At 42.9% G+C, this 23,461-nt stretch overlaps 1 protein-coding gene across 2 annotated transcripts in view; it reads right to left on the bottom strand.

The window, feature by feature from the left end:
* LBP (lipopolysaccharide binding protein) overlaps nucleotides 1-23,461 on the bottom strand; it is a 30,127-nt gene that overhangs the window by 5,162 nt on the left and 1,504 nt on the right. Inside the window, exons 2-12 of one of the 2 annotated variants that reach the window (XM_007521652.3) lie at nucleotides 22,722-22,836; nucleotides 21,521-21,649; nucleotides 16,011-16,163; nucleotides 15,127-15,190; nucleotides 10,694-10,757; nucleotides 7,440-7,531; nucleotides 6,626-6,802; nucleotides 4,156-4,215; nucleotides 3,209-3,376; nucleotides 1,891-1,958; nucleotides 1,221-1,263 (exon numbers count right to left, since the gene is read on the bottom strand). In XM_007521652.3, coding sequence (XP_007521714.1) covers nucleotides 1,221-1,263; nucleotides 1,891-1,958; nucleotides 3,209-3,376; nucleotides 4,156-4,215; nucleotides 6,626-6,802; nucleotides 7,440-7,531; nucleotides 10,694-10,757; nucleotides 15,127-15,190; nucleotides 16,011-16,163; nucleotides 21,521-21,649; nucleotides 22,722-22,836 — 1,133 coding nt within the window. The remainder of the gene's footprint in view (nucleotides 1-1,220; nucleotides 1,264-1,890; nucleotides 1,959-3,208; nucleotides 3,377-4,155; nucleotides 4,216-6,625; nucleotides 6,803-7,439; nucleotides 7,532-10,693; nucleotides 10,758-15,126; nucleotides 15,191-16,010; nucleotides 16,164-21,520; nucleotides 21,650-22,721; nucleotides 22,837-23,461) is intronic. The other variant, XM_060189779.1, reaches the window with a different exon arrangement.

The following is a 23,461-nucleotide window of genomic DNA, read 5'->3' as shown; positions in this document are numbered from 1 at the left end:
CTACTCACTTTGTCCTTTATTTTCTGAAGTGTCATCCTTTGTGCGTGGGGGGTCCCATGGCAGTGTCTCTCTCCACACGTATTTGTCTCCTCTTTCTAAGTAACTAAGGGAAAGTGGAGGGGGCGGGGAGGGTAACCAGAGCTGGCCAACATTCCTGGGGTGGTAATTACTATAAATGAGTCTCCGATCTCCTCCGTGCTTTGTGAGGAGTGGCTGTCAACTCTGCCTCCACTCCTCATCAATCTCCTCTTGATTGCTTCAGCCCACATCCATCTTGTTCTCTTTCTTCCTTTAATATGGGGGCATCTCTTTCATCACTTTTTGCTCCTTGTGGAAATCATCTCTTGCCTGGTCAGCATTCAGTTCCTCTTGCATTGATAACAGAGCCCTCCCCCCCCCCCCCCGCAACTACCCCCTGGGGAGGGGGGAACCTCCTTTTCCAATCTTAGTCCCTAGGGCTTGGGTCTGCAAATCCTGGCTCAAACTCTAGGAATATAGGTAACACTGAGGATTACTGGTTGATTCGATTGGTCTAGTCCCAGGACGTAGTGATTGAGTTAAGAATGGGCATATGACTGCCAGTAATCCAGTGAGATTTTGGTAGACTTTTAAATGAAGCTATAAGAAAATTTCATGTTTTCCACTAATGGGAAGAATCTGCCTGAGAATAAAGCCACAATGAAGAGGCAGAGATTCTCAAACACCTGGAACCACGTATGCCTGAAGGCTCAGTGGTTTTCCTTGCTTTCTTGTTACATAATCATAAATATTACTCTGGTGTGCTTAAGACACATTTAGTTGGCTTTTTATTGCTTATACTTAAAAGAATCTCCTCTCAAGGGTCAGGAAGATGGCTCAGTGGGTGGAGTACAGGGTGTTTGTGTGTGTGTGTGTGTGTGTGTGTGTGTGTTAGCATGCGTGCGCCTAGGTTTGATCCCCAGCACCATTTATGCCTGGTGGAACTCTGGTCTTTCTCCTAAAAATAAGGAAATATTTTCCCCCCAGAGACAGTTTAATTATATATTTTCTTATGTTGGGCTTTAATTGTTCCTTGGTCCTATTTCATGTTCCCGAAAGCTTCCGTACTTCTCTAGGTAGAGAGAAACTCTCCTCCCTTTCTCCTTTCTGCTGCAGGTGACATGTCACCCCTTAGTAAATGCTCTAAATTCATGAATGCCCTCAACATGCTATTAATAATTTTAAAAAAAACAAGGACTTACATTAAATATTCCAACTTTGGATTCCTTCAGTTCCACTTGCACCCTATAATCAATCAGAGAAGATTCAGAGATTTGGGCATTATGCCCAGGGGCAGCCTAAGCAGTGTGGTACCCCAGAGGGAGCAGGCACTGACTTGAGAAGACATGAGCCAAGAGTGTGGAAGGGTGGGAGAGAAATAAGTAACTCAGTAGCCAAAATCAATGCACCAAGTTACTAGGAAGACTAATAGAAGAAAAGAAGGTGGGCCATGTACAAGAGCCCAGTCTTCATCTGTCATTTCAGTCTGTGAGCATAGGCGACGTCTAAAATTTATAGATTATGACACATAATACCCATACTACCTATGTAATATCACAGCCTTGTAAACCATTACTAAATCACCAGTACAAATTATAAAAAAAATCTAGCGCATTGCATATAAAAAAGCATATATATAAAAATAAGAAATCATGAGGATTAGAAGGAAAGAAAGTTTGTGGTGGCAGGACTGGTGAGGCAAAAGACTTAGACCGATTGGAATAAAATTTAAGTTTCAGTTCCAAATTGGGTCTCCTACCTCAACATACTGGTGGAATCTCATCACACTGACCCCCTACCTACAGAGAAGCAGTTAGTGCTCAGACAGTGAGGCTAGCTGAGCTGTCCTGAGTGGGCAAGAGGCTGACTTACTTTGCTGGCTGCAGGGACCCAGTGATCTTGTTGGTGTTGAAGGTCAATGCGGCAGATATGTTAGTGACCTGGAAATGCCAGGAAGAGGAAATGGTACTGCATGAAAGAGGCTGTCATGTACAGAAAGCTCCCCAGGAGGGTCAGTTGTCTTTTTCTAAACACATATAAGCTAGAGCAGAAATATGCCACTAAGCCACAGATCTCCAGAAAGCTCATTGCATATGTTCAATAAATATTTGAACATGAACATTTTAACTTGGATTTACTGACTACAATGGCAGTTATACTTTGAAAAGACTATGGAGAGAAGATGTGGAGTGTTTAATCCCTGGAAATCTCTAAAGGAGATAGTTTTTAGGTCAGTTATTATCATCATCTTCTTCATCATTATCATCATCACCACCAACATCCATTATGCTTTAATTAAATACATATGTAATAGCCATTTTGTTGACACTGACAACAATATCCAACTCCAGAGACATCAACTCAGAGCAAAGACCTTTCCAGAGATTTATTTCATTAAATTTCAAACCTGAAACAAAATAGCAAATTTCTTCATCCAGTGAGTAGGATCCCTGAGGAACCCAGAATCCTTTCTCTGTGAGACAGGGTTCATCAAGAAAGAAGAGCCCACTTTCCAAATTGAACATAGAGGGAATTTAATGCAATGAATTGGTTACACAGTGATTAATTGCTCAGGAGCCAAAATAGAAGTGGAGAGGCAAATCAGAAAGTAGCAGAAACATAAGCTGCTCTCACTCCAGGACCAGAGGAACAGAGGGAAGAGTTGGAGTTAATATGGGAGCTACTTTGGAGGAGACAGTCATTGCCAGTCTAAGTCCAAGAGAGGAAAAAAAATCCTCTGGTTCCTTTCTCTCTCTTGTCCTCCTTTTTTTCTCTTTTTTTCTTTTTTCTTTTTCTGACAGTGCTTCTATTGATTGGCTTAGCTATAAGTCAGAGTGAAAGGGGGCTTGGGAAATGTAGTTTTCAGGGGTCAGACTTAAATATAGAGCAGAGCAAATGGTGCAAAGACTTCTATACCTTCCTTCCTATAATAGCCCCAACTCACTTAATAATAATATGCTAAGCAAACCACTCTGAAAATAGCTATATAAATATTCTTACAATAGTAATATAAAGGAAAATGATAGAGTGCTACAAAAATGATAAGAGACCAAAGGAGGTCAGGGTAATGCTAATCGGGAAAGATTTCTTTGAGGAAGCAGTCTTGAAATGGATACCTGAGGGAATTATCCAGGTGGTGAAGTAGCATGCAGGAAAAGGGAACAGAATTTGCAAAGTGTTTGAATCTTACCACACCAAGCTGGAAGACTGGCTCTCTGAGAGAGTCAGGCAGGAGCACAAAGCCTTCAATATTTATATGAGGGGTCAAAGACAGATTCCCAGGGCTGAAGTTCAGGAATGGGGCAGACACCATTGTTGCCTGGAGCTCCAAATTCATGTTGGGGTAACGTCTGGCTAACTGGAAGCAGAATGAGAGAGATTATGTCAAGTAAAGGAAATATACATATTTGCCAGGAGAACCATGAGGGAGACAGATAAAGCCAAAAATGCTTTGGGCTGATTTTATTTCTACAAAATGCTCTGTGCTTTCTTCTCCTAACAATATAACTGGTTATTTTTCCATATCTGACACGTGGAGTCTACATCATTTTTTAAAAAAATTGAAGTACTACTCAGCTCTGCTGGGAACTGAACCTGGTACCTCAGAGCCTCAGGCATGCAAGTCTTTTTTACACGACCCTCCCAGTCTGTACCTTTTATTTTATGTTACTTTTCATTGCCACCAGGGTTATTTCTGGGGCTTGGTGCCTGCATTACAAATCCACCACTCCTTGCAGCCACTTTTTTCCTTTCTTTTTCTTTTATTTGATAGAACAGAAAGAAATTGAGAGGGGAGGGAAAGATAGAGAGGGAGAGAGAAAGACAACTTCAGCCTTCATTAAGTGTCATCTCTCCCCCCTCCCACACACACCCCAGCCCACAGGTGGGAATGAGGATTAGAACGCAGGTCCTTGTGCATGGTATAATATAATTGTTCAACCACTGGCCAGCCCCCAATATTTGGACTTTGAAGGAAAGGGAACTCTGGAGCCCACAACAACCCAGTCTTCACTGGGGACCTCATTAACATCTTTGTAACTCTGGATCAAGCTGAGAGGTTCATGGAGGTGTTAAAGAGAAATCTGTGAGGACTAGAGGGTTGGGTCTGCCCCTACCTGGGGCTGAAGGAAGCCTTACCCTAGGGGCGAAGGTGCGGAAGAACTTGGTAGTCAGCCGGATGTTAGAGCTGGGTGGAATCTGCATCAAAGACACACAAAGAAGTGTTAGGCCACCCCAGCTGGAGCTTGAAGACCTTCAGAGAGAGAGAGAGGGGCTGGACCATGCAGGAGACTCTAGCATCTCTGTAGCTGGGAGGGTGGGGTAGCAAATGCTTGTTCCTTACCCACCACAAGTGCATGAGTCTCTTGGGTCTTGGTTGCTCTCCATGGCCTAGAGGTGACATGTGGGACATATGAAGAAGGTCTGTGAGGTAAGATTTGCAACTACACAGACCTGTGTTTGACTCTTGGCTTCGTTATTATTTGGTCCCTTTACTGCTCCTATAGCTGAGCTATAGTCTGAAATTTCTCATCTTTAAATTGAAGCTAATAATAGATCTCATGCTTCCCTCCACCTATGAGTTCATTTTAAGGACAAAAAAAAAAAATACTCTTAGGGCAAAACAAAACCCTTAACATAAGGCCTAATATACAGGGAATTCTTAATAAAATATAGCTATTATGATTGCATCCATTAAAATAAATGCAATGGTACACGCAAGTAAAAGGTTTGTGTATGTCTGAGAAATCAAAGAACTAAAAGTGACTTCATCCATCCACCAGGTGGTCCCTAATTTGTCATCAGAACAAACTGCATTGTTTTAGCTGTACTTCACTGTGTTCCCCTTACCACTCTAATATTGCTCTTACAAAGAGTTGTAAGAAACGATCTACTGAAATCCAGGAAACTGGAGAAATACAAGGGAAATACACACACACACACACACACACACACACAGACATACACACAGACACACACAGAGACACACATATATATTAGAGCCCTAATCTCATAGTGATATATATAATATTCGAGACAGCTTTTTTATTTTGAGATGTAAGTGCTGGAAAGACTTTGTCTGTCTTGGCTGGAGGTATAGATTGACTGGTCAATGCCAATGTCCATCAGAGAAATAACTACAGAAGCCAGAGTTGCTTCTTTCTTTGGCTCATACTTCCAGAAAGGGAAATGTTAGGGAAAGAAGACCAGAGGTCTCTGAACTCCAGTTCCACTGGGACCTAGAGCTTTTGTGACAAGGAACCTTTGTTTTTGCACCATCACTGGGAGAGAAGAGATACTGGAGAGCACCTGAGGAAGCCAGGTGTTCTTTCTCTACCTCTCTCTCTTCCTCTCTCTTGCCTCCAGGGTTATTGCTGGGGTTTGGTGCCTGCACTATGAATCCACTGCTCCTGGCGGCTATTTTTTCTCTTTTGTTGCCCTTGTTTACAGTTGTTGTTATTAATATTATTATTGTTATTGCTGTCGTTGTTGGGTAGGACAGAGAGAAATAAAGAGAGGAGGGGAAGACAAAAAGGCAGAGAGAAAGATAGACACCTGCAGACCAGCTTCACTGTCTATGAAGCGACTCCCCTGTACGTGGGGAGCCGGTGTCTCCAACGAGGATCCTTACGATGGTCCTTGCGCTTTGCACCACATGTGCTTAACCTGCTGTGCTACCGCCCACCCCACCAGGCATTGTTTCTCTTATCTGACAGGGATGAGGAAAAAGGAAGGACAACTATAGGTTGATTTCATTCATAAGTCAAATATAGAGAATTGAAACACATAAACTTGTAGTAAGAAAATATACATATATAATTGGGCTGTAAATATGATCTTGGAAAAACTATGGCAGTTACTATTGGTGGGGGGAAAGGAGGGGGGAAAGGAGGGAATTATATAATTGTATAATAATTCCACACCATTCCCACCACAGAACTTTGGTGGTGGGAATGGTGTGGAATTATCATACATCTATTATCTTATAGTCTTGTGAATCACTATTAAGTAACTAATAAAAATATAAAATAAAGTTTTTCATTGGAGAATTCTATGTGGTGCTTATAGAAATGCAAATTTCTGGACTTGCATGCCTGCCCCTTGCTGAATGACTTTAGTTGATCAATGAATAATAATAAACACTTTCTTGAAAATAAATAAATGAAGCTTGTACAAAAAAAATTTTATCTCTCCTTCACCATTAATCACTAAAATTTTATACTCTTTTTACTTTGGCTACTTGGAAACTGCTAGTAGTTGTTTATTATTACTACTTATTAATTATTATTATTGACACGATTCTATGGACAGTGTCTTCATAATCCGTCAAGATTTGGAAAACAGGAATTAGAATAATAGGTTCAGGAACACACAGACACAGACGCCACAGATCTTCCACAGTTTTAAGGGAGAAAGAATTTTGATTTTAAGTAATCTGAAAGTCAAAGTGAAAAGAGAAGTTGTGCTAAGTGATATTTTCCCTGGTTTTCATCTTCCCCCCCCCCCTCAGTCGCAATATATTATTTCACTGATCTAAGTAAGAAGGGAGAGGAAAGAAGGAAGGAAGAACTCAGTCATCTGTGAACACTACTCTATCACCCCTCCTCACCACATCATCTGTGATGGAGAAGTTCAAGTACCCTGCATGGTAATAAGCCAGGCTGGCTGTGTTGAAGACATAGTCAGAGATGGCGAAGTAGACCATGCGGTGGTGTTCTTCAGGAAGGCTCATGACAGGAGCCAGGATGCCCACTGGGGTGCGAGGATCACGGTGAAAAAATTCTCCCTGAAAAGAGATAGAAGGTCTGTTTGAACTTTTCTAGGTTTAGTCTGGGCTAGGCAACTGAGCTAGACACTCTATATAGCCTGACAGGGGGACACTGGCTGACAACATTGCTAGAAACTCCACCATCTGAGATACTTTCTTTTGGGATCAAAGCTTTGTGCATCTGGATTTCTTTTATATTTTCTTTTTGCCAGAGCACTGCTCCACTCTGGTTTATGGTGGTGTTGGTGACTAACCTGGTAACGTGGTGCCTCAGGCATGAAAGTCTATTTGTATAACCATTGTGCTATCTCCCCAGCCCTGTATCTAGATTTCTTAGTGAAGGTCTCTCCAGAGGTTATGGGAGCCCACTAGACCTACAGGCCAGCTCGCTTACACCACTCAGGAGTTGCTCTGATTGATTTCATCTGCATGGTGGACAAGGTCAAGGATGGGGAGGTAAGGAGAAGGGGAAGCATCAAGGTCCAAGAGTTATAAGACATGCCCCGGCCCTCCCTATCATCCTGTCCTCAACTCAGGGAACCACTGGGTAGATAAAATCAGGTGGACAGCAGTGGCATGGGAGGGCCCAAGAAAGGGTTGATATTTGCTCTGCTGTACTTGGAGCCCACCCTGAGTCTTGGCTCCAGGACCTCACCTTAAACATCACATCCAGCATTTGGGCTGTTGTCCGAGGGGCCTCCATTAAGCTGTAATCAACACTGATGAGACTGTCAATTTCTGCTGTGACTGTAAACAACACATGGCTCTGTTTAAGGTTAAATTAGAAGATTGGTCTATTCATAAAAATCACTATAAGTGTGAGGGAAGAAGTCTAGTTCAGAAAGGAGGCAAAAGTCCAAAGTCTACAACCAAGCTACCCAAGACCAGCATGTGAAGGGATGAGGATAAATCCAGAGCAACAGGAGCGTGCTGTGATAAAGGTAATCCAAGCAAGAGAGCGCGCTGCTACAAGTCCGTGGTTTTTTTTTTTTTTTAATTAATTTATTTATTTCCTTTTGTTGCCCTTGTTTTTTTAATTATTATTTATTTATTTCCCCTTTTATTGCCCCTGTTTTTCACTGTTGTAGTTATTGTTGTTGTAGTTATTGATGTCATCATTGTTGGACAGGACAGAGAGAAATGGAGAGAGGAGGGGAAGACAGAGAGGGGAAGAGAAAGAGAGACACCTGCAGACCTGCTTCAACACCTGTGAAGCGACTCCCCTGCAGGTGGGGAGCTGGAGGCTCGAACTGGGATCCTTAAGCTGGTCCTTGCTTCGCGCCACCTGCGCTTAACCCGCTGTGCTACCGCCTAACTCCCGCCCTTGTTGTTTTATTGTTGTAGTTATTATTGTTTTTGGATCAGACAGAGAGAAATGGAGAGAGGAGGGGAAGACAGAGAAGAGAGGGGGAGAGAAAGATAGACACCTGCAGACCTGCTTCACTGCTTGTGAAGTGACTCCCCTGCAGGTGGGGAGCCATTTCTCTTTGTCCTATCCAACAATGACGACATCATCAACAACAACAATAATAACTACAACAACAATAAAACAACAAGGGCAACAAAAAAGGAAAAACAAAACAAAACAAATAAAGAATTAAGTTGCCTATAATCACTTCGGAAAACTTTGGTAGGATGTGATAAAGCTAAACCTAGTCATCCTACATGAAACCAGACTTTCACTCCCCAGTCTATAACCAAGGACAAGTAGTCTATATGGACTATACTCTATTTATTTTTTAAAGACTTTTTAAGACTAATTAATTTTTTATTTATTATTGGATAGAGACAGAAAGAAATTGAGAGGGGGGGAGGAGATAGAGAGGGAAAGAGACAGAGGAACACTTACAACCCTGCTTCACCATTTGTGAAGCTTTCCCTGTGCAGGTGGGGACCGGGGGCTTGAACCTGGGTCCTTGCACACTGTAATATGTGTGCTTTTGCTTAAACAGATGCACCACCGCTTGGCCCCTTAAAACTTTATATTGTTTATAGAACAGAGAGAAATTGAAAGAAAAGGGAGATAGAGAGGGGGAGGAGACAGAGTGATGCCTGTAGCACTGAATCACACTTGTGAAGCTTTTCTCCTGTAAATGGGGACCAGGGACTTGAATCCAGGTCCTTGTGCATGGTAATATGTCCACTTAATCAGTTACACCACCACCCGGCTCCCTGGACTAGAGTCTCTTTAGTAAGATAGTAGCACTATCTATAACGATCTAAAATGGAAATGGTCTCTAGCAGTAGAACAGATAAATAAACAGAGGGGCATAGATACTGCAGGTGATTACACAGTAAGGAGAACCAATGGAATCATTCTATGCAAGTGAGAATCAACCTCACATTTTGAAGTTGAACAAAGAAAGACTTGTTTTTCATGAGAGATTTTTTTAAAAAAATAGTATATGGTTTTATTCATGTGCAAAAACTAATCATTACTATGAGGAGTTGGAATGGTACTGGTCCCTGAGTGGTGGCAGTGACAGGAAACTCACTTTCCTTCATGTATAAGCCTCAATTCTAGAACTTTTAAAAATAAGGTCAACTGGGGCCAGAGAGGGGTACAATCCAATTGAATGCATATGTTTCCTGGTCCCTACCTGTAGGGGAAAATCTTTGTGGGAGGTGAAGTAGTGCTACAGGTGTCTTTCTCTCTCTCCCTCTTTCTTTCCTCTCCATTTCTCTGTCTTTATCAAATAAATAAAAATAAACAAAAAGTTAAAAAATAAATAGTGGTCTGGGAGGTGACACAATAGATAGGGCACTGGATTCTGTCCTGAGCTCAATCCCTGGCAGCACATGTACTAGAGTGATGTCTAGTTCTTTCTCTCTCACCTCCTATCTTTCTTATTAATAAATAAATTAAATATATATAAAGATAATTTATGTGTGCTGGCAGACCATTCTCTAAGACAGATCAAATGATAGGCTAGAAAATAGATCCTTGTGAGTTGAAGAAGCTTGAAATCAAACCAAGTATCTTTTTCAATCATAATAGTATGAAGTTAGAACTCAGTATCAAGGGAGTCAGGTGGTAGTGCAGCAGGTTAAGCGCACATGGTGCAGAGCACAAGGACTGTCATAAGGATCTCAGTTCGAGTCCCCGGCTCCCCACCTGCAGGGGAGTCACTTCACAGGAGGTGAAGCAGGTCTGCAGGTATCTATCTTTGGTTCCCCTTCTCTGTCTTCCCCTCCTCTCTCCATTTCTCTCTGTCTTATCCAGGAATGATGACATCAGTAACAACAACAATAATAACTACAACAACAACAAAAAAACAAGGGCAACAATAGGGAAAAAAATTTTTTTAAGAAAAAGAACTCAGTATCAAGAGTGTAGCTGGAAATTTTACAAATATGTAAAAATTAAGTATGGGTCAGGAGAAGAAATCAAAATTGAAATTAAAAACTATCCCCAAACAAATGAAAATGGAAATATATCCAAACCTGTGGGATACTGCAGAAAATAGCTCTAAGAGGAAAGTTGATGATGATAAATGACTATACTAAAGAAAAAGGAAGATTTTAAACAACTTAACGTTTCACCTCAGGGAACTTCCAAAAGAAAGAGAGAAAGAGGAAAAGGACTTCGGCCAAAATAAATATAAGAGAGGAAATAATAAAGATCAGAGCAGAAATAAATGAAATAGGGATCAGGAAAAGACAATAAAAGCCATCAGCAAAAGCTATAAGCACATGGATGAATGTATATTCGTTAAGTTCCTTACATTTCAGTTGTACGTGCATAGAAAATTATGAACCCATGTATTCTAAAGGTGACCTCTTGCAAAGAAATTTGAAGAGAAAAAGAGAACTTCACAATTTGCTTTCCACCCTCTGTCTCTTGTTTTATAAAGAATGTATATGCTCTTAAAGAAATACGCTGTCCCAGGGGTAGGTGGGGTACCTTACCTGACAGGGTTTGAAGATAAGGCTGTAGGTTAGAAGTCACTACGTTCTGGACCATTTCACAAATCTGGGGGAAGAAATGGGAGTAGTGGTGGAAAGAGAAAGCCGCAATGGGTTCCCAAGACTTGGAAACTCTTTCATATATTTTCATTCTTTCATTGATTCAACAATTGTGAGTGTTGTTTAACATGCACTAAGTACTGAGGAAACAGAAATGCTCAGAACTATGAAGTCCAAGAAGATCCAACCGGACCTATCAATGTGGCTAACAGGGCTGGGTATGTGAGCAAGACAGCGATGTCACAGCCTGAGGCGAGGACCTGGGTGTGTTGGAGTCATTGCCCAAAGCTCTGCCATTAAGGACATTTTATGGGGGGAGGGGGAGTTTTTGGTCAGGGTAATTTTGAATCAGGTAGCAGAATTAGACAATAAATAGAAGTTGTCACTTAAATAAGCGTGTGGGCTAGAGAAATAGCTTATTTGGATAGTGAGCTGCTTTAGCATGTACATGGTCCAGGTTTGAGTCTGGGCCCCCACCCCCCGCATTGAAAGAAACTTTAGTGCTGTGGGACTTTGTCTTTTTTCTTTCCCTCTCTGCCTCCTCAAACAAACAAAAAACAAACAATAAACAAACAAAAAACGAACAAAACCCCCAGTAAAGTATGTAATTAATGTGGATGCTTCTAAAACACCATTACTTAATAGGTTGGCTGGGTTGATCAGTAGCTCTGCTTCTGCGGGGGTGGGGGGGTGGGGGGGAAGGCTAGATGCCCGCCTCTGGGAGGCGACTGCACACAATAGGCCCATAGAAAGCACTTGGTCACTTGACGTGCACATACGCCTCAACTTTGCTGGCTCTCCTTACTATTGTTATTGCAGCAGTGATTTATTTTGTGTCTCAGTGAAATATGAATGAGAAAAGAGTTGTTACCAGGAAAATCTAAGTGTGATGGGAGGGTAAAGAGTGACAAAAGAGCTGTTAAATTGGATGGGGTTAAGAAAAACCTGGGAGAAACACACACACACACACACACACACACACACACACACACACACACATCTAGAAATATTCTGCACCAGGATTGCTTTGCCAATGTCATTCAGCTCTCATTGTGCTGAAAAGAAATTTGAGCTGTAATTTGTCATCACCATGTTTTACATGAGAATGTGTCATGCCAACCTGGGGACAAATAGAGGTTCAAATCCTGCTCAGTCCCTGGTGACTATGTGGCCTTTGTAGAATCTCTGCTAACCTTACACCACTCTTTATGTAGAAAGGGAGAAATATGCCTACAGCACTGCTTCACCTCTCATGAAGCTTTCCTTCTGCAGCTGGGGACTGGGGGCTTGAGCAGGGCTCCTTATATGTGGTAGCGCAGGCACTTAACCAAGTGCACCACTGCCTGGCCCCCTAGAATCTCTGCTTTATGTCCTTGCACACAGGAAACAGTGACAGAATCAAGTGCTTCTCAGGGTGTTTTGTGGAGGATGAGACAGTGAATACATTTGACCCAGAGAACAAGCACCTTGCAGGTGCTATGCTTCTTAGCCCTACTGCTCAGGCGCCACATCCCATGTGGAAAGGGGGATTAAATGTTCTGCATTTTCTAATTCTTTCAGGCTCTTACTTTCCTTGGGAGAGACAGATTTCTGAAGAGCCACACTAGTTAAGGGCCTGGTGAGATCTCTGCCATTCCTAAAACAACAGACCCTTTCAAGTTGTCCAAGTCTTTTGTACAAGTTATCTCTGTTCAAATCCCAACCTACTTGCAGCAAAGTGGTCACTGGGCAAGTTACACCATTTTCTTTTTCCACCAAGGTTATTGATGGGACTTGTTGCCCGCACTATGAATCCACTGCTCCCATTTTTTTTCTATTTTTATTTGACAGGACAGAAAGAAATTGAGATGAGAAATGAAATAGAGAAGGTTAGAAAAAGATAGACATCTTCAGACCTGCTTCACCGATCATGAAGCATTCCCCCTGCAGGTGGGGAGCAGGGGCTCAAACCTGGGTCCTTGTACATGGTGATATGTTTGCTTAACTGGGTGTCCACCACCTGACCCCCACAAATTACTCCATACTTCAGAGCCTTCTCTGTCAAATGGGGGAGCAGGCATCTCTTTTGCAAAATGCTTGGCTCATTATTCCTGGTCAAACCACAGGCTCAACAATAGATGCCACTATGATAAATAAGAACACTATGCAGTGATATATTCTGTATACCATGAATTACATGAATTTACAACCACAATTTCTTACTGTGAGAAATATAATCAATTTTATTTACACTATCACTGCTATAAAGCATAATTATTGATCTTTGGGGAAAAAAAAGACTTGTTTATTGAGAACTGAGTGGTAGTGCGCCCAGTTGAGTGCACATGTTATACTGTGCAAGGACCCAGGTTGAAGCCCTCTCCCCCACCTGTAGGGAAGAAGCATCACATGTTGTGAAGCAAGGCTGCAGGTGCCTCTCTTTCTCTCTCCTTGTCCTCTCTCAATTTCTCTCTGTTCTATTAAATTAAAAAAAAAATGAAGAAGGAGGAGGAGGAGGGAAAGGATGAGAAAGAGGAGGAAAAAATGGCTATTGGAATTGGTGGATTCATTGTGTAGGCACTGAGTCCTGGAGATAACCCTGGTGGTGGGGGAAAAACATTTTTTAAATACTCATTTAACTATTTATTTATTTAATTCCCTTTTGTTGCCCTTGTTGTTTTTTATTGTGTAGTTATTATTGTTGTTGTTGTTGTTGGACAGGACAGAGAGAAATGGAAAGAGGAGGGGAAGACAGAGAGGGGGAGAGAAAGACACCTGCAGACCTGCTTCACCGCCTGTGAAGCCAGTCTCCTGCAGGTGGGGAGCCAGGGATTGAACTGGGATCTTTACTCCTGTCCTTGTGCTTTGCACCACCTGCGCTTAACCCACTGCGCTACCGCCTGACTCCCAAACAAAACCAAAAACAAACATTTTTTAAAGGCTTATTTACTTATTATGAAAGAGGAGAGAGGGGGTTCGGGCGGTAGCACAGCAGGCTAAGCACGGGTGGCGCAAAGACCCGGATTTGAGCCCCCGGCTCCCCACCTGCAGGGGAGTCGCTTCACAGGCAGTGAAGCAAGTCTGCAGGTGTCTATCTTTCTCTCCCCCTCTCTGTCTTCCCCTCCTCTCTCCATTTCTCTCTGTCCTAACTAACAATGGCAACAGCAATAACAACAATAATGACAACAACAACAAAAAACAAGGACAACAAAAGGGAAATAATAAAAAAATAAAAAAGAAAAAAGAAAAAAAGAAAGAGGAGAGAGGCCAGAACCCTGTTCATCTCTGACATACGGTTCTGGGAGTGTTGAAGGTTGAACCTGCAGCCTCTGGAGCCTCAGCTATGCAAATTTTGTGCTCTAGTGGATTGAGCCGTCTCCCAAATTCTATTGGTCACTTTATTACCATTATCAGCTGAGATTATACATTCACACTGCTGAAAAACATTATATACCATTGGAAAAGGCATAGTGCCGATGCAATGAAATACTTAAGATGGAGGCTGGCTAATTCCCAAGTTTACTTTCACCCCAGAAGCAGAAAAGGAACTGATGGCAGTTTGCCACATCCAGTTTGGGGACTGGGGGGCATATGCTATTTCTCTTTTAACTTCCAGAGGACACTCAAGACCAAAGCAAAGGTATTAGGAGTTGTGTGTGTGACCTTCATTACCTTCTTCTTCCCCAAGTCTGCCATTGCTACAGAGATAGCTCCAGGTATGTAATATCCCAGAAGTGAGATTTTAGGATGAAGTGAGTGGAAGGAGTGGTAGTTAACTAATATGAATTCGGTTTTTGATAGAGATTCTATAGTTTGGAAATTCCAAAATTTCTAAGTGGGAACTTCATGGCTCACACACTCCCAATGTTTGCTGCTTCTTCTCTGCAGGCACTAAATGCTGGTTTCTTTTGTGGCCTCTGTGGAATGCAGGTGTGTGTGTGTGTGTGTGTGTGTGTGTGTGTGTGTGTGTGTGTGTGTGTGTGTGTGTGTAGGTTGGGCTGCACAGTGAGCCAAGACTGGGAGAAGGAGGGCAAGAGTCTCCTTTCTGTCCCTGATGTTTACTTTTGAACAAGATTCCAGCCACCTCTGACTAACAGGATTAACTCAGAGTCCACAGACCTATATATCAGGTTGCCGGAAAAGCCATAGAGCATTTTTGCATAGAAAAACATAGAAAAATACATCACAGCTTTTCTGATACCCCAGTAGTTGCCCCTAGATTTGCCACACACTGATGCTGTGACCTTGAGCAAATAACTTGACCTCATTGGGTATCCAACCCAAATATATCTGGACTAGTTCCCATATGCCCCAGGGACCAGAAGCCAGTGAAGACTTGTGCCCAGCTTGGCATGATTTAGTAGATGACATCATCATCATCATCATTATCATTTTACCTTGCTTTCTAATTCTCTTCGGAACCTGGACTCGATAGCATTGTGGAAGAGATTCAGCAACCATCTGGGGAGAGGAGCATAGTGGGCCATCAGCTCTAAGTGCAGGAACGTGTGTAGGGGAGCAGCTGGGAAGCCATGCCCAGCCTCTGGCAATGCCACTTCCCAAGGGAGCCCACCACTCTGGATCCCTATTTTGTCCTAGAATTCTAGGTGAGACAAAATGCAGAGCTCCCCACTCCTCAACTCTTTTTTTTAAATGTTTGTTTATATTTTATTATCTTTGTTTATATATTGAATAGCGACGGCCAGAAATTGAGAGGAGGAGGGGAGATAGAGAGGGAGAGGTACAGAGAGACACCTGAGGCACTGCTTCATCACTTACAAAGTTTTCCCCCTGCAGGTGGGAACCAGGTGCTTGAACCTGGGTCCTTGTGCACTGTAACATGTGCGCTCAAACAGGTGTGCCACTGCCTGGCCCCCACACCTCAACTCTTGTACCTAGCATCCCAACTCCTTGCTGGAGTTCAAGAAGGCACATTTTTTCTAATCAAGGAAATACTCAGAGACTTGTCCAAGGGCTCATATTATTTTTCACAAACTTGCCTTTGGCCAAAGCCTTTGTGTTTTTCCAAAAATCAAATTTCATTTGTCCTTTAAAGCTTTTCATTATTATTATTATTACTATTATTATTATTTTGTGGAGATGACATTCCAGCCCTCCTGCAATGACTCAGCATCCATGAATCTTAGCAGTATTCCCCAAACATCTTTCCCTGTTGTGCCTGTGGCTGGATCCCATGCTTGTTAGAGGCCAGGCCTTGGGCTGGGTGGGCCTCAGACCACATCTAGGAGCCAAGCTGGCGAGTGTCCCAGTGGTGACCTACCCCAAGTCTCCTGAAAGGTCCACCTCCACATCCTGAATGTGGCTGCTGCATCTGGAGACAGTGACTGTGGGTCTCCCTGAGGCCTCACCCAAAAGGAGGTCGGATGAGATGGTGATGCCCTCGACCTGAATGTCAAAGGACCCCTGGAGCTTCCTAGAGGAGATAAGAGAAACAATGATTGATTTTAGCCTAAAATTTCATGACTGATTGAGGGAAAATATGAAGCTCAACTCTTAGTCCCCCAGTGAGTATAGCTGTAGCAAAAACATAATTATGACAATGATTACAAATCTTATTACAAAGAAAAGGTTGATCAGAACTTCCACCTTCTGTACCCCGAAAAGAACTTTCTCCCATACTCCTAAAGGGATAAATGATAGGGGAAGCTGACCTGAGGGCTCTGTATCCACATTCCACCAGGACCCGGAGTGTTTGTCACCAGGAATCTTCTCTTTACACCTTCAGTGAAAGGGAAACTAATCTGGAAAATGCTAGGGGAAGCCAGGCACTGTTTCGCTTATGAGAGAGAGAAGAGGAAAAAAAGGAAAGACACTTGGTAGTAGTAGTAAGTGTAGGGGTGAACTAGAAAGGAAGCGCAGGCAAGACTCTTAAAAAATAGGAAAATACATATATACATAGATATAAATAGATAGTTATGGAGTCAGCCCATATTGGTGGCCTTGGGAGAATTCCTGCCGTTTCCAATGGAGAGAATGGGACACAGAACTCTGGTGGTGGGAACTGTATGGAATCATACTCTATTGTAAATCAGTATTAAATCTCTCTTTTCAAAGACTTTTCAACATTTAAAAAGTATTTATTTATTGGCTAGAGAAAGAGAAAAATTGAGATGGAAGGAAGAGATAGAGAGGGAGAGAGACAGAGAGACACCTGCAGCACTGCTTCACCACTTGTGAAGTTTCTTCCCTGCAGATGGGGACCAGGAGGTTGAATCCAGGTCCTCGTGCATCGTAACACATGCGCTCAACCAGGTGTGCCACCTCTCAGCCCCTCATTTTTATTTTCTCTAAAAATTTTTTCTTTAAAAATTTATTTATTTATTTTTATTTATTTATTGGATAGAGACAGAGAGAAATCAAGAAGGAAGACAGAGAGGGGAGAGAGAGAAACCTGCAGCACTATTTTGCCATGCATGAACTGGGGGCTTGAACCTGTGCATTGTAATGTGTACACTCAACAGGCGCACCACCACCCAGCCCCTCAACATTAAATCTCTAATGAAAAATAAATAAAATGAAATAAAAAAGAAGAGATCACAAGATCAAGAAGAAAATCTGGGTCTGACTGTTTATGGTCAGAGATTAGCAAAGGCTTTTGTAGGCAGCATCCAAGTCTTAGAAACAATGAAGAAAATGGCTGATAAACTTGCCAGGACAGGAAACGGAAACCTCCTGTAGGTGAGGACATGGGACAGTGTTGTAGTATAGCCAGGTTTTGCATGCCTGAGGCCCCTGGTTTGATACCTGGCACTGTACAGGCCAGAATAGTGCTTTGTTCTCACTCAGAAAATGGACAAATCTTTAGTGAGCGAAAAATAATGCAAAGTAACAGAAATTATAGAATGAGTTAGCTAAAGGCTAATTTCCTTAATATATGTTAACCTATGTGTTAATTCTTCCAGAGAAAAAACTAGCAGCACAGAAAACAAGCAAGCCTATCCAAGTCAATAAGGGAGAGTTAAAGTAACCTCAAAAAGAAAAGAAGTGGGGTCAGATGGTGGTATACCTCCTATAGCATGTATGTCACAATGTGTAAGGGCCTGGGTTCAAGCCCCTAGGCCCCACCTGTGAGGCGTGAAGTTTCAGAAGTAATGAAGCAGTGTTGCGGGTGTTTCTCTCTCTTTTTTTCTCTATCTCTGTCTCCCCCCTCTCGAATTCTGTCTTTACCAAAAATAAATAAATAAAATATATTTTAAAAAAAGAATGGCTGGGGAGACAGTATAATGGTTATGCAAAAGGACTTTCATGACTTGGGGCTCTGTGGTCCCAGGTTCAATTCTCAGCACCACCATAAACTAGTGTTGTGTAGTGCTCTGGTCTCTCTCTCTAAAATAAATAAAATATTTAAAAAAGAAAGAAGGTTCAAAGATATAAACAGGAAGTTCAATTTCACACAAACATGTGAAAAGTTATTGGAAATGAAAGCAATACTTTGGTGGTGAGTGTGATGTAGAACTATACACTGTAATCTTATAATCTTGTAAACTACTATTAATCACAAATAATAATAATAATGAAAACAATAATATTGCCAGTTTTAGGAGCTCCAGTGGTGCATTTGGTGAGTGTGGTAGTTATACAATATGCCCATTATCAGAATTATAAAGCTTTTGAAGTTGCTTTAAAAGTTGTACATACCTGCAAGGGACTGGGGCCTGGGGAGATAGCATAATGGTTATGCAAATAACTTTCATGCCTGAGGCCCTGAACTCCCAGATTCAGTCCCTAGCACCATCTTAAGCCAGAGCTGAGCAGTGCTCTGGTAAATAAAATAAATAAAAATTACCAGTTCTTTAATAAAATAATAAAAGTAGAAAAATAAGAGAGAGAGAATATCGGAAGTAGCAGTTAGTGGGACTGACTGCAGTTTTAACACACATGTCCTTGAACTGATGATTTAACTTCTAAAGTCTTTATTTACTCTGGCTTCTAGAAAAATGCATTAGTGTGGCAGTTCACTGAAGCATCATGGGTAGCAGCAAAAAAGGGAGACAGCTTGGGAGTCCGGCAGTAGCGCAGAGGGTTAATATAGGGTTAGGCTCAATCAGCCATGGGCATCTATTCCATGCAGTCTTTAAAAATGAACCAAGACCAATTGTGGCTTGTCCAGTCAGTGAAACATTATTCATACAAGAGAAGAAATGAAGTGTCTGCTGGTGTGTGCTATAATGCAGATGCAGCTCAGAGACATTATGCTAAATGAAAGGAGCAGGACACAAAATGTCAAACAATGTTTCAATTATACGAAAGGTCCCAAATAGGTGTGTATCCACAGAGACCTAGTACAGGCAAATTGGTGGTTACCTGGGCTGGGAGGAGGAGAAATGAACACTGCTGAATGATTTATCCCTCAAGGTGATGAAAGTGATTTGGAGCTAAAGAGTGGTGGTGGCTGCAAAACACTGTGAATGTACTAAATGTCACTGACTTATGGATGTGAATACTTCAAAAGTGCCCAATTTCATGCTCTGTGAATTTCACTTCAAGAAAAATATTATACTTAAAAATGTTATAAAACAATGAGGTAGATTTTCATATGTTCATGTAAAGAGATCATTAAAATGTATCAGTGAAAAAAGTCAAGATTGGGGGCTGGGTAGTGGCACACCTGGTTAAGTGCACAGGTTACAGTGCACAAGGACCCCACCAGCATGGGGAAAACTTCACGAGTGGTGAAGCAGGGCTGCAGGTATCTCTCAATCTCTCTCCCTTCCTCTTGATTTCTGGTTGTCTCTATCCATCCAATAAATAAAGATAATAAAATAAATAAATAAATAAATAGTCAAGACAAAAGGTTATGGCTTGATTCCTTTCCAGGAGATTGAATGAGTATTCATAATTTAATGATGGATTTCTCAAGCAATGTTGTTCAATAAAAGTGGATGAGTCACTTTGCTAATTAGCATCTTCTAGTACTGAAAAAAGGCAAAGAGAAAGTGAAATTGATGTTAACATGGAATCACTATAAACATTATTTATTTGCACTAAATCTAATCTGATGTTTTTGCTTACAGCAGAACTCCATTTTCACTAACCACTTTTCTAGCTCTTAGTAAAGATGTGAGTGGGAGGGCAGGGAAGATAGCACAATGGTATATGTAACAGACTTTCATGTTTGAGCCTCAGAAATCCCAAATTCAATCTCCTCCACCACCATAAGCCAGAGTCAAACAGTGCTCTGAGGAAAAACATATGTGACAGGGGCTGCACCTGGTTAAGTACATATATTGCCGTGCCCAAGGACCCAGGTTTGAGCCCCTTCCAACCTGCATGGGGATGCTGCATGAGCAGCAAAGCAGATCTGCGAATGCCTATTCTCTCTCTTTCTCTCCCCCTCCTCTTTCAAATTTTCTGTTCTAGCCAATTAAAAAAATATATATAAGGGAGAAAGAAAAAAAGAAAAAATGGCTGTCAGAAGCAGTGGATGGATTTGTAGTGCTGGTACCAAGTCCCAATGATAACCCTGGTGGCAATTAAAAACAAAACAAAACAAAACAAAACCTTAGGTGCCAGGCAGTGGCACACTTGGTTTAGCACTCACAATACAGTGCGCAAGGATCCAGATTCAAGCCCCTGGTCCCCACCTGCACTAGTGGTGAAGCAGGGCCACAGGTGTCTCTGTCTTTCTCCTTCTCTATCTCCCCTCCCCTCTCAATTTCTGTCTCTATCAAATAATAAATCAATAAAATATTTTAAAAATTAGATGTGTAGCCAGTAGCTACTGTGTTGGGTAGTGGAGGCATAAAGTATAGATAGGCTTTCTATAGTATCTACAATTTAAAATATCTATTCAGGTCACCCAAAAGAGACTGGTCAATGCTTCTATTCTGTGTGACTCCCCCAAATCCATATATTAAAAGCTTGCACTTTATCTCTCAGAATGTGATTCCTCTTGAAAAAGAACCTTTATAAGGTGAATGTATTAAAATGCGGCCACTGGGCTGAGCCAAAGTTCAGTCAAACAGGCACCCTTACAGGAGAAGCAATTGGAACACACAGGGACACATTGGGGTATGTGAACACAAAGGGTGGACCAGGTGGGGACACGGGGAGAGGCAGGCCACCTGCCAGTCAGGGAGAGAGGCCTCTGAAGCAACTGGACTGGCAGACACATTGATCTTGAACTTGTAGCCTCCAGAGTGCGAGAAAAGACATTTCTATTGTTTAAGCCAGTGGTCTGTGATATTTCACAACAATCTCTTGAGCAGACTAACCTGGCTTCTGCCTGAGAACCTTGGAGATCAGAGAATACTTTTAAACTATTTAAAGCGCCAGAGAATCAGCACCCTGGGAGATGGCGCTGGCCAGTGGAGAACAGGAAGATGGGCTTCACAGCTGTTGGGTTAAGGCCGAGACACCCACACTGCCCAGGTTTCCTATTGGAGGGTTCGCTCAGTGGGCCTCCAAACTGATTTCTTCCCCTGCTTGCCTCCCTTCCCCCACACCTGCTGGGAACTTCTTAGGCCACGTTCCAGATAAAATACTTTCACTTGAGTCCTTGCCTTGGGGTCTGATGCTGGAGAAAAGCAAATCAAGAAGACACAGAGTCTGATATCATTCTGTCCACCCCATCAAGGAAGTTCCCCATCAAGGAAGTGCATGGGTGGGAGGCTGGGTGGGGGCCTGGGTGGGGAACCCAGTTCATGTCTGGGTTTGGGCCCTGCTGTTTACTATGTGGTCTTTCTGCTCATCTTGGTCCCAAGAAGAGTCCAAGGGGTGAGGGTTATGGGCAAGGTCAAGGGCCTGAGATCTTGGGAGCAGTCAACTTACATGAATGACTTGCGCACCTTCCACTCGCCCTTGACCCTGAGGTAGGCGTTGGAGATGGAGAGGCTCAGGGCCTGGCCATGCAGAGGGGAGAGGGAGGCGCTGGGCAGCTCACAGCTGTGGACCTTTAGCCTATGGAAGGAAGGAAGGAAGGAAGGAAAACATGGTGGGCAGCGTCCGAAGTGCTGCATCTGCTCACAGCCTTACAGTTGGAAGCAGAGCCCACACATTTCAGGATCCTGGGTGGGACTTTAGATCCTTCTGGGGTTTGTGGCTCTTTCCTGCCAGCCACCCCATCCATCTAAGCAGAGGTGACACATACTGTGGTATCCCGAGTAGGAAAATAATGGACAGATCCCATTTCCTTTGCCTGGCACATAATATGTGCTCAATGAGTATTCACTGATGAACTGATCAAAAGAAGGAAGGAATGACACCATCAGCAGTAGTGCTCTGGGCTTGACTGTCCTCTTGTCATTGCTTATCCTTCACAAAGTGTTTATACCTGGTTTAGCACCAGCTGCTCTTGTCCACTGCTCCTTAGAGAATCAAATTACAACACCTCAAGAATGACTTCCTTGGGAGTTGGGCTGTAGCGCAGCGGGTTAAGCGCAGGTGGCGCAAAGCATAAGGACTGGCATAAAGATCCTGGTTGGAGGCCCCGGCTCCCCACCTGCAGGGGAGTCATTTCACAAGTGGTGAAGCAGGTCTGCAGGAGTCTATCTTTCTCTCCCCTTTTCTGTCTTCCCCCTCCTCTCTCCATTTCTCTCCGTCCTATTCAACGACGACAACAATAATAACTACAACAATAAAACAACAAGGGCAACAAAAGGGAATAATAATAATTTAAAAAAAAGAACGACTTCCTTGGCTCCCCCAGACACATGAACCTCAGCTCCTATAGTTGAGTTACTATATTTAAAGTCTGAGGCCTCTCTTCTGTTCCAAATTACACTCACTGGTTGGATCCAAAGTGGTAACTGTGCCTCCCAGTTGAGAGTCAGGGAAACCAAGGCTCAAGTCGCATAGCTACAAGATGTTATTATGTGTTGCCTGAACCAGTGGAAGAGTCCAATTCCCACCTAGCACCTCCCCCTGAACTGTCAGGAGCTGTTCCACTACTTGTCCATTAGGGGACCCACACCCTCCCATTCCAGACCCCAGATCCTGCATGGGGGATGATCCATGCAGAAGGGGGAGTCACCTGTAGAACTCATAGTGCCCGCGGCCCAAGCGGCTCATCTTGAAGTCCCCAGTGAAGTCGGGTAGCGTGATTCCATTCATCTCATGCCGCAGAGTTATAAGGCCTTCCTTGGCCACTGTAGACAGAAGGAAAAAATAAATAAATAAAAGATGGGGGTGTCAGGCAGGTCTGCTGCCTGCCTTTCTCAAAAGCCTTCAGAGGGCCCTACCTGCCCAGGGGAGACAGGCTGACTTTCTTCTGATAGTTTGTGGCCACTAAGCCCTTTGTGTGGCTAGTGGCATGGGGCATGCCCAGAGCACCTCCGCCTTTCACATAGGGAGCACCATATTCTGTTCATTTATGAACAAGTGACTTGTCAGCAGCTCTATAAGGGAGGAATGCTGGGATCTGGGGTGGGGGTGGGGTTTGGTCTTTGTCTTGTTTTGGGCTTGTATAGAAGAAGATGCCTTTGAGGGATGAAATCCTGGCCTTGGCATCTTTATAGCCTTGGGTAAGCCCACAGTCCTTGTTTTCTCCCTTGTCAACTAGCAGTGGTGACAGAACTTTCCAGGGGGTGGGGTTGCGGTGGGAGGCAAGAAGATGGGATTAAAGGTGATCCTTGCAAAGCGGGCAGGGGTGAGCAGGGTATAAAGCATTGCCAGCTTGCTGCCTGGCACACAGCAGGCTTTGGAAAAGGCCTGGCCTGCCTAAGCAGGGCTTAGGTTATTAAAAATACAGGAAGGAACAAGATGGCCAGCTCT

This window comes from Erinaceus europaeus, chromosome 1 (assembly GCF_950295315.1).
Source record: "Erinaceus europaeus chromosome 1, mEriEur2.1, whole genome shotgun sequence".
Lineage (NCBI taxonomy): Eukaryota > Metazoa > Chordata > Mammalia > Eulipotyphla > Erinaceidae > Erinaceus > Erinaceus europaeus.
Note: the sequence above shows the minus strand (reverse complement) of the source record. Positions and strands in the feature narration are given on the sequence as shown.